Raw genomic sequence first — 11381 nt, forward strand, 5'->3', positions numbered from 1 at the left:
GAGGAGGACTCTGAGCAGGAGGACGGTGAGATACCAATTCCTAAAGCAGAGGGAATGGCAGGAGCTAATATGTCTGGTTTGCATCAATTGTTAGAAAAGCTGAATGACTCTAACTATGCATTATGGTCTTACAAAATGCAAATGTATCTGATTCAGGCTGAACTGTGGTATGTAGTCACAGAGGATCCACCAGATAGAGCAGATCCACAGAATGCTAAATGGTTTAAGGACGACGCAAAAGCAATGGCAGTTATTGCATTAGCTGTGGAAGACTCTCAAATTTCCTTCATTCAGTTTTTGAATACCTCAAAAGAGTGCTGGAATGCGCTACAAGCTGTATATCAAAGAGAAACAGCGGGCAGTAAAGTAATTCTAACCCGGAAGCTGTATGGAATGAAGCTGAAACCAGGGGAGTCTATGTCAAACCATTTGAAAAGCATGAGAGAAATCTTCAATCAACTCAGGGCACGAGGGATGGAGTTTACAACTATACACCAAGTCTATGTGATTTTGTCAAGTCTTGATTCATCGTACGACGCGGTTGTCACCATGATGGAAAGTCAAGAGGAGAAAAATTTAACCCTCGAGTATGTAGCTGGAAAACTACTGGAAACCTATGAAAGAAGACAAGCTTCAAAACAACAGAGCCTTAAACATCCTGTGGCTGAATTTCAACAAAGCCATAAATCTTCTGATGTGGTGGCTGCATTAAAGGCAAGGAAATGCTTTAATTGTGGTTCCACAGGACACTTAAGGCGGGATTGCAACAACAAGAAGAAAAAGCAGTCAACAGCAAAGTGGAGAGAAGAAAACAACATGAATGAAGCTGAATCAAAAAAGAAGTGTCTTCTAGCAAGAGTCAAAGAGACAATGAATCCTTGGTTTTTGGACTCTGGGGCTTCAATAAGTATGGCAAAAGACAAACTTTCATTTGTAACCTTGGAAACTTCTACTTCAAAGCAAAAGTGTGTTACCCTTGCAAATGGAACAAAAATCCAGATTTGTGGTGTGGGTAATGTATATTTTGATTGTCTGGGAGTTGAACTACAAAGTGTTTTATATGTACCAGAATTAGAAACAAACCTTCTAAGTGTGTTTCAGTTAACAGAAATTGGGTATGAGGTTTGTTTTACTGAAGAAAATTGTACTATAAAACAGGGAAACAAGGTGTGTGTGCAGGGAATAATGAAAGAATCTTTGTATGTGATTAATACTTGTACAGAAAATGAAGTTGTAGCCAGCAAAGTCACAACAAAAACAATAGCCAATTGCAAACCACACCAAGAGTGTATCCATTTAACTCATAAAAGGTTTGGTCATGCTAACTATAAAATAATTTCTAAGATTCCAGAATTGTGTGAAGGGGTGAAAATTAAACCATGTTCTAACTATGTAGAATGCAATGTATGCAGTGAAACCAAGTGTCATAAGTCAAACATTCCAAAACATAGTGAGAGAACAACAAAAAGAATTTTTGAATTAATTCATGCAGATCTTGCAGGTCCTTTTGAGACAAGTCAAGGAGGAAACAGATTTTTCTTGTCTATTGTTGATGATTACAGTAGATTTGGATTTGTGTATGTGTTAAAACAGAAGAGTGAAACTTTTGGAAAGTTTAAAGCCTTTGTTAAGTGGAGTAAAAATAGATTTAAAGAACCTATAGCTAATCTAAGAACAGACCGGGGAGGTGAATTTCTTAGCAACCAATTTAAAAAATTCCTCAGTGATGAGGGTATACAACATAACCTTACTGCTCCATATTCACCATTTCAAAATGGAGTTGCAGAAAGGAAAAACAGAACCTTGCAGAACATGTTAAGAGCTCTATTGAAAGAGTCAGGATTGTCTAATCTGTTCTGGGCAGAAGCTTTGTCCACCTCAAATTATTTGTTAAACAGGCTTTACCACTCTGTACATGAAAAAACTCCATATGAAATGTTTTACAAAAGAAAACCTAGAGTGTCACATATAAGGGTTTTTGGAAGTAAATGTTTTGCTCATATTCAGAAAGAAAACAGACCAGGAAAACTAGCTCAAAGAGGTTTGGAATGTAAACTGTTGGGATATGATACACAAACAAAAGGCTATCGTTTGTGGTCTCCATATCACAAAAGTGTAATTGTGAGCAGAGATGTAGTTTTTCATGAACAAATGCAGGAAACAAAACAGTATGTAAGTTTGCCTGTAGAACAGAAAGCTGTAGAAACAGAAGAAATTCCTGAACAATCTCAGCAAGAGAGGGAGGGGGAAGAAACTGTAGAGGAGGAAACTATGCCTGTAACTATGCCAAGACGATCAGAAAGGGAACGCAAAGCTCCAATTCGTTATTCAGATGAATACCAAAGCAAACAGGTTTCTCATAGAGCTTTACTAATAGCCTATGAACCTACTTCATTTGAGGAAATTCAGGAAATGGAACCTACAAAAGCTCAGGGCTGGCATGAAGCAATGTCAGAGGAAATCAAAATAAAACAAAATGAGAAAGGACAGGTGGAACGTTCAATGGTAAAACACAAAGAGATGCTTTTAAAGCTGGGTCTCAGATTGTAACACAATTTAAACAACATGCGCAAGAGGAGGACTGTTAAGTATATGAAAAGAAATACTTGCTTAGTCATTAAAATTGTGTGTGTATGGCTATCTCAGGGTTAAACAGAGAAAGACTATCTGTGGGCAATTACCTTGAGATAGAGGCTGTTCTGGGAACCTTGCCAAGATTCTAAGTTAGCCTCATCACAGCTGTATGTAATGTAGATAAGAATTGTGTAGATCTGTATATAGTTTCTCACTTGTGTAAAATGGAACTGATCACTGCTTACTGATCACTGCTCTATGATCACTGCTCTCTGTGTATGCCTCAGTGTGCTGATCTGAACTAATCTGAATTGAACTGCACAGAAGCCTGAAGGAAATAAACCAGCTCTGCTGTGTAAGACCTGCGTGATGTGTGTTTGTTTCTGAGCACAAACAGAGTTCCAGAAAGAGAAAAGTTCTGGCACAATAACCCAACAGAAAGTGCCTCCACTTGTTCTCTACACTCCCCCAAGCTACATAGCCTTCCTGTTTAGTAGGGTCCCCTGTCCTTCTGAAGCATTTTCAGGGGGCTAACACAGGGAGGAGGGAGTGTGGAACTGTCCTTTTGCTAGTCCAGTTTTATGTACCTAAAACTGGATCCAATCCGCTGTATATTCTAGAAGACATTTAGTATTAAGCAACAGAAGAGTGAGTAAAAGACTTCTGATGACTGGACAGTAGCACAAATCTTGAACTTGCAATCAGTGGAAATTACAACTTTATGGAACATTGCTTATCTTGGGCTAAATTTACTTTGTTAAACTGTATATATGGGATAAGGTCCTCAGAAGAAAGGGAAGCATCCAGTTTTCTTTTCTTTTTTCATATTAGGGAATAAAAATCAGACCTATTATTAGTATTAGTATGAATAGATCGATATGGCCACTCTTGGCAGTTTAAAAAACAAGGTGTAAAATAGAATATTAAAATACAAGATAATAATAATTAAAAAACATAAAAACACTGAAATACAGCATTGAAATGCCCTTTCTGGTATAGCAGTTCAATTTACAAAATAAAACACAGTTTATATTGTGAGAGCCCAGATTTTGTTTGTCTGAAACACTAGTTGTTTAAAAGACCAGTCTGAATAAAAAAGGTCTTAATTTGGCACTGAAAGCCAGGTGATCCTTTCTGGAGAGGCTATTCTCCAGTCATGGTACATCAATGAGAAGGTCCTCTCCTTATTTGGCCTCTGAAGAAGATCTTAAACTTCAAATGGATATATATGGCAGAAGGCGATATTTCAGGTAACTTGATCCCAAGCTATTAAGGGCTCTAAAAATTAAAACTAGCACTTTGAATTAGGCCAGAAATGAACTAGAAGGCAATGCAGCTGATAAAACACTATAATGCCTTGCTCAATGGTTGGGGGCTGTGGTACTATATATACTTTAAATACAATTATTCCACCATATATTTCAGTAAATATTTGTGAAGAGCCTCTGAAATCTCCTACACAAAACGTCTCCTTCCAAAGGGTTTGTATTATGAACACCACTCACTTCTCAAGGGTTATGCAGTGGTTTTCATCCAAGTCCAGAGACCATGTGAGATCTTCATTTTCCCATAGGTGCCTGACCACAGGAAGGCCTCCATCTAATGCATCTTTCTTCATTACAGAACTTCTTGCAATCTTTATGGAGTTGAATTACACTAAGAGTTGGGTTTGGAATAATCAATGCTCTATACAGACTCCCACACACAGTTCACTGATGGCCTTGGATTATTTACCTTAGGCTTGTATCCTCTGCTTTCTGTTCTTTTCCAGTTGGGGGTGCTTCAAACTATCACTTTTGGGGGTTGTTGGATACTGTAGCCCTCAAGGTCAGTGAACTACCTAGCCAGGTTGACCGAATGGCGACACACAATGGTTTTAAATATATAAAGATTCCATCAAGTGACTTTACCCCATTTTAAAATCCAAGCTGAAGGACTAGTGCCACGAGCTTTGGAAAGAGCAGACCAACAATGAGCTTCTTAAATTGAAACCAGTTCTTCAATTATGGTCAACTGTGTCACATATGAACTAAAGGAAGTTGAATCCCTACATATCAGTATATATTGAGGGAGAAGGCACCATCCATTTTGAAATGTTAGTTGTGATAGGTGTTTCAAGAGTGAGTGCAAGCAGCAACCTTTAACCTTGGGGGTGGGGGAAGGGGTGAAAGGAGAATATTAAAGCAGTTTAACTGTATGTTGACCTAGACACTTGGTCACATACTTACAGTGTATTCAGGGGGTAAGTCATCTACTTCAATGCTTTTCGAGCATGATTGTCACATGTGATGTAGAACTAAAAGTAATGAACTGAACACCCTACTTCAACTGAACAGACCAATCTTGTACTACAGATATATAGAGAGACACTAAACAATTGTCTTGCAACCTGAAGTACAGTGAATTATTCAAAATTTGGCTTTTTTTTAGTTCTCCTTCCATACCCCCCACCCTATATACAATATCCGATTAAAGTAGCAAGAACAATTGGATGGGGATGGAGTGGGGATCTGCCAGAGTTCTCCTTTAGAAGGTCCTTACACAGTTCAAGATGATTTAGAATTATGAATGAAACACCTTTCTTTCTGTTACGTGTACTTTTTGTAGGTTCTATACCCGATGGAAAGAGTGGGAGTCATGGTACTCTCAAAGCTTTGGTTTACACTTCTCGCTGCGAGAAGAACAATGGCAGGAAGACTGGGCATTTATACTTTCTCTTGCTAGTCAGGTAAGCGTGTGTGTGTGTGTGTGTGTGTGTGTGTAAAAGAATAAACATGGGAAACATGAAGTTGTTTAGAAAGACATTGTATTTCGCACACAGTTGTTGTGGACTATTTCCCCCCTCATTGTGGTGCCTTATTTAGAGTAGCCATCCAAAAGTTGAAGTTCCTCGTTTAAGTGACCTCTAGTATTGTAACTGTTTAAAAAAAAACACAATATGAATTTTGCCAAATCTTAGAATTTAAATATGAGCAGCAACTAGCCAAAATCAATGGGCCTTAAGAACATTTAAGCTTTCACATGCTTATAGTTCTCTCCCATTGGAATCAGTGGGACTTGGAAATACAAAGTTGGGATTAATTGTGTTCACTGTGCAAATTCAGTTCACAAATTAAAATCCAAATTTCCATAATTTGTGTGTGTGTGTGGTATTGACAGTTACTGCGAATGGGAACTGTGAAAAGGGGGTGGACCCCAGATCTCTCTTATAAGGACTTGCTGGAGACTCGGGGAAGTTTGGAAAGGAAGCAGAGCACCCACAAATGTCAGCTCTATGTTTAAAACCCGCAGCATCAGCTTGCTAAATTGGTGATCTTGTCCCCCTTTCCCTCCCTTTCAACAGTGCACAAATTAGCCTATATGCAGTCTCATCTTGTCAATTTTCTTGCATGTTTTCTTGCATGCTTTTGACAGCTGAAAAATGCAAGGATATTGACAAGGCAAGGCTACACATATTGGGCAGGCATATGTGCACACTTTTTAATTATATCACAAGTGGGAAGCCAGCTAGGGAGGCGGTTGGACCATTGGAGCATAGTCCCACAGTGATAATGGACTTCTTCTTTCTTCCTACTGGTCAACAGTTTGCAGATATTGCAAATTACCTTTGAGCATAATGTGCTTAACTAGTGTTTGGCATTAGTTCATTCTAAATATTTTCAAATGTCACAAAATAAAAGGTGCATTGAGAGCAAGCGTAGCAAAATGTAATATGAAAGAAAAGGCAAGTGAAAGAGACATCCTGGAATAGAAACCCTTGTGCTGATTCAGTGTAATTTACTCTGTTGGTGCTACTGAACTGGCCGCTAAGATTTCAAAATGCATTAGTCAAATTTTATTGTAATATTAAAATGGCTTCTCAAAATGCACAATGTGTTGTACAATAATTTAGTACATGAACTTGAGTTAAAGTGATCTCTTTTTGCAGTGCTGAAGTTACAACAGTGCAAAAGAAAACCTGTTCCCCTTAACTTTAGTGACATCTATCGCCTTAGTTATTGTTTCTAGAAAGCTACAGGGGAGCCATTATTTAGTTGAAATGGCCTTGATGGGGTGGGACTTGATGGCCTTATAGGCCCCTTCCAACCTTACTATTCTATGATTTTATGAAATTGGGCAGAATTAGTAGATTAAATTTATGGATTTCATTTAAGCCCTTTAACTATTGCCACATAATTCAAGTACCAACATGATGATGATTGCATACATTAAGCTTAGGTAATTTAACTTCTTGAAATACAAACCATTAAAAAAACAATTGATTTGGTAATCAACATCTAAGCAGTGCTCATGATTTTTGGTAGAACTTAATAAAGACCTGATAATTGTTTTGTGTTATGCAACATGACATTTTTATTTCAAATATTGTTCTCTTTGATACAGCCTGGAGCAAGTTTGGAACAGACACACATTTTTGTACTTGCACATATTCTTAGAAGACCAATTATAGTTTATGGAGTAAAATATTATAAGAGTTTCCGGGGAGAAACTTTAGGATATACCCGTTTTCAAGGTAAGCATGACTTCTAACAAAATAATTACTTTTAATTTAGACTTTTTGAAAAGAGCTATTGTGAAAGATAGAAAATTTATGGAATATATCTGAAATGTTGGACTTAGTAGGCTTCATGTTCAGCAGTTCTCTTAGCACCTATTGGGTGAAATCCAATTCATTTTTTCCACTGACAAAACTGCTTCCAGCAGCAGAACCAGAAGGGGGGGGCTATACCCCCTGTGTGCCCTCAAATTCTGTACTGGTTCCGAAGCAGATTTTTGTGGGGTACAAACTTTCACTGCCTTCCACCCATAGAATTCTATAGCATTTCTATAGAAATTGATTTTTTGCAATCCATTACTTGCTGGCAAGGGATCTTCATCCCAGTTCAGCGCAGTGCAAGGACGTATAAATACTTCAAAGGCCGCTTAATGTGTTATGGACAAGATAACTGCATCTGATATATTTGTGTTTGTACTTTCCTATTTTAGCAGTTGGCTGAAATATATAGAATAACTTCAGTATGCAAAGGCCCTTCAAGGAGTTACTTATCCAGGCAGGCTTCTTATCTGGATTTTTGTATGCGTCTCATAATGTAGTAGCACTGATACAAAATCTTATTGGTTGACATAGTCCTCTATTTGTGATTAGCTGGTTCATACATGTAATGTTAAGTGAATACTAGAGGATTGTCAGGATTTCCTGCACCAAAAGGTTACTATGAGAACCAGCTGAGAGCAAGCTGTCATACTGGAACTGTAGCTCCAAAAGATTGGGAAGTAAGGTGCACACTGTCTTGGAGGAGAGACATCTGGAGGCCTGTTTCACAAATACAGTTACAACAGCGGTAGGCAGTCTTTTAAATGCAAGCAAACCTTGTGTCTGAAATAAGATCTCCCAAGAGTTGTGTTGCAACCTTAACTGATTATTTAATTGCATAATAGTGTTCCTGCAAACTGTGTTCCAGCCAATTGTAGCCCCGTCAATCTAATGAGCATTCTTACTACTAGTATGGCAGCTCCAAAAGGCTGGAGCCAGTAACTGTGGCATCTTTTCCCACAACCCTATTCACAGAATGTTTCCCATCAAATCCAATCTTACCGCTCTACTTTCTCAAAATGAGAACACTTGCTTTAACAAATTTACAGTGCATTTTTGTATATGTCTATGCAAAAGTAAGTAGGTATGGGATGGCAGTATCCAACAGGTTACTTACGCCCCCGCCAATTCTTTTGTGCCCTGCTGATCTGTTGTGCAAGCATCCCCCACTGATTGCTCAGTGGCGATTTAGTGTTTCCAGGGGCAACTTGAAACGAGCAGAAAATCTTGTTTCTAGAATGGGGCAGGTCAGTGGAGCTCTGATAGGGCAACTCCGCTGACCTGTCCCAATTCAGAAACAAGTGTTTCTGCTCATTTTGGGGCTACTTTAAGGCACACTAAATCTCTGTTGTGTAAATGGCAGGTCCTGCTTGTGCGTTGGAATTGCTGGGGACCACTGCTTGTGGAATGGAATCAACAAGGGTGGAAATGCCCCATTGAATACTCCTCATGGTCTCCTTTATAAAGTTTTGCTGGTCAGAAATTTCAGTAGAACTGATGTTGAAATGTCAAATATAGAGAGAGCTACCTTGGCAAGCCTTTTAGGCAATTTCTTTCTAATTACTGGAGTTAATTGAATTTTATTTAAACATCATCATAGATTTTTGTTTCTGTATAACCTTTTCGGTTTAAGGTTTTTTTTTTATAGGACTGATATTTATTCAAGATTATTTATTCTTTGCATTTTACAGCTATTTCCCAAACACTTAAGTTCACAGTTTGTTTTTTTAAAAAAATGAGCTATAGTTTTGTTTTAAAATTAAAAAGGGTTGCCCCAATTGTCAAGGGTAATAGTAAAGCATGTAATCAGTGAAGTTCATTTTCCATGCAAATGCAATGACTTGTGGCTGTATGGGGAACTTCAATCCTGAGAATCTTTGATTTTCTGTTTTTTCTAAAATGTCCTATTGGTTTTGGAAGAAAGATGGAAAATATTACAAGATTGCAGAAGGCCCAGGAACAATGCAAACATAATCTCCAATGACGGCTTTCCCTTGTTCCTGCCACACTGTGCTTTGAACCTGTCTTCCCCCTTTTCTCCTCCACTATTCATATGCTTAATCCTGTGAACTGCTATTCCAAAGAACAGTTTATGGGATCAAGCAATAGAGTTGTGGTGAGCCAATAGCTGGTATCCTTGCATCAGCACTGAGATCCAAGCCCATTGCTAGTGACAGAACCTAATTGCTGTTCTCCCCTTTCCCCAACTCTTGTTGCCTGTGGCATAGCTATGCCATGCAATATTAATTAAGGTAAAAGAGAAAGGTGGGTTATTTAGGGCCAAGAATATTTAAAGAGGTTTAGACAAATTTATGGTAGATAAGGCTGTCAACAGTTACTTGAATGCCTATAATTCCAGTCATAGAGAACAACAGCAGGAGAAGGATATTGCCCTTATATCCTTCTTTTGGGCTTCCCATAGGCATCTGGTTCATTGTGGAATAAACTTGTGGTCTGATCAAAGCAAGGCTAGACTATTAATTTGACTGCACTCAGGGGGGATCCTCTTTGATTTTTGGATGCAAAGTGGGATGCCATGGAAAATCCCAAACAGTTTCAATACTTTCAGTCTGCTGGGAAAGTGGAGAGAAAAGCAGATAAATCATGGAAGCTGTAGCCATAACAGTATAATTTTTCTCTTCTGACGAAACATATTCACATTCTGTTGATGCCTCAGTTCTTGGGATGTTTTCTGTGTGTGCCACAGAAGTTAGAGGCAGCACACACATGTGCCAGGCACAGTAGGCTGCTGTATTCTTTTAAAATAATAGGCCTGTTCCATGTATGCTCTTTGACTCAGCAATGGAGTGCACATTGATGTCCTGAGATGTTCCACAGGCAATCAGGTGAGAACTCAATGGCAATGGCCTGTTGTAAATCCCAATTCTCTGTATGTAAATACTCCCAATATAATATTTGGAATATAAAGTGTATGTAAAACCAGTGTATAAAAGTGAACATAGCTTTGGCTGAAAATTGGTCTAATGTGCACAATATCATCATTTTAAACTGCCACACAGTTAAGGATGTTGCCAAGTATTTATCTTTGAGAGCAAGAAATGGGAATGATGCTAGTTGATTGCAAGGAATCCATTGGTCTCTTGTTGGGAGAAATATTGAAGGTAGCTTCCTGTGTAAATGCATTGGACAGAGTTTCTCTATCAAAGGTTGCTATGCTACATATGCACTTGGATTACTCACTGCTATTTTTAAACTCTCTCAAGGCAGAGCACGTTCCCGACTTAGTTGTTTTGCTGAAGTCTCTATGAATAACTTCTGATGTTCCTAGATGGGGGTGGAGGATTCAACTATATGTAATGAGAGGCTGTGGGGGCTGGGTTAATTGGCATTGAATCACATAAGACTTTATTCTACTTCTTTAACCATATAGGATAGTTCATATTTTAAGATGATGCTAAAGCCTTAGACATTGAGAAAACAAGGCATGTGTGTAGTATTTGAATTAATTGCTTCTCTAATGTCATTTAACTTGGAATTTTTACTGGGACCCATGGTACTACGAGTCTCTCTTCAATACAAACTGAAGCAAGGTAGTTAGTGCATGTGTTTTGCATTTACTGTGTGACCAGTGAATACCATCAGAATAAATTTAAAACATCCTATACTCGCTAATGTAAAAAGACTCAGCCTCCTAATGTGAGGGCAGTTTTATCACAGTTTAAATTTTAACGGTATATTGAGATGTACATTGTAACATTGTTCAGTGTCTTGCTTTCAGATGAAAAATTTCATTAAAATAATTCATTTTGACTTACCCTTTCACCACTCCCTTTTCTTCTTAGGTGTATATTTGCCTTTGTTATGGGAACAGAGTTTTTGTTGGAAAAGCCCTATTGCTCTGGGCTACACGAGGGGCCACTTCTCTGCTTTGGTTGCCATGGAGAATGATGGTTATGGCAATCGAGGTGCTGGTGCTAACTTGAACACTGATGATGATGTTACTATTACTTTTTTACCATTGGTTGACAGTGAAAGGAAGCTGCTGCACATTCACTTCCTGTCTGCTCAAGAGGTAAGAAACACTGAGCAGTTCAGACTGACTCAAATACTAGCCTGAGACAAAGAAAAATGCCCCAAAGGTGAAGCTGAATGCTGTGGAGTATGGGCAGTGTATGCAAATTTGTTTTTAGAAAACGTGTTTGAAAACAGTTTTACACAAACCCGATTTCTGTAGATGCCGAAACGAGCATCT

The 11381-nt window shown here is 38.4% G+C and overlaps 1 protein-coding gene across 2 annotated transcripts in view; it reads left to right on the plus strand.

Annotated features, from left to right (window-relative positions):
* ZRANB1 (zinc finger RANBP2-type containing 1) overlaps positions 1-11381 on the plus strand; it is a 63528-nt gene that overhangs the window by 47832 nt on the left and 4315 nt on the right. For both annotated transcript variants that reach the window (XM_063132799.1, XM_063132798.1), the window contains 3 exons: positions 5182-5302; positions 6958-7087; positions 10972-11201. In XM_063132799.1, the coding sequence (XP_062988869.1) occupies positions 5182-5302; positions 6958-7087; positions 10972-11201 (481 nt within the window). The remainder of the gene's footprint in view (positions 1-5181; positions 5303-6957; positions 7088-10971; positions 11202-11381) is intronic.

Source organism: Elgaria multicarinata, chromosome 8 (genome assembly GCF_023053635.1).
Source record: "Elgaria multicarinata webbii isolate HBS135686 ecotype San Diego chromosome 8, rElgMul1.1.pri, whole genome shotgun sequence".
Lineage (NCBI taxonomy): Eukaryota > Metazoa > Chordata > Lepidosauria > Squamata > Anguidae > Elgaria > Elgaria multicarinata.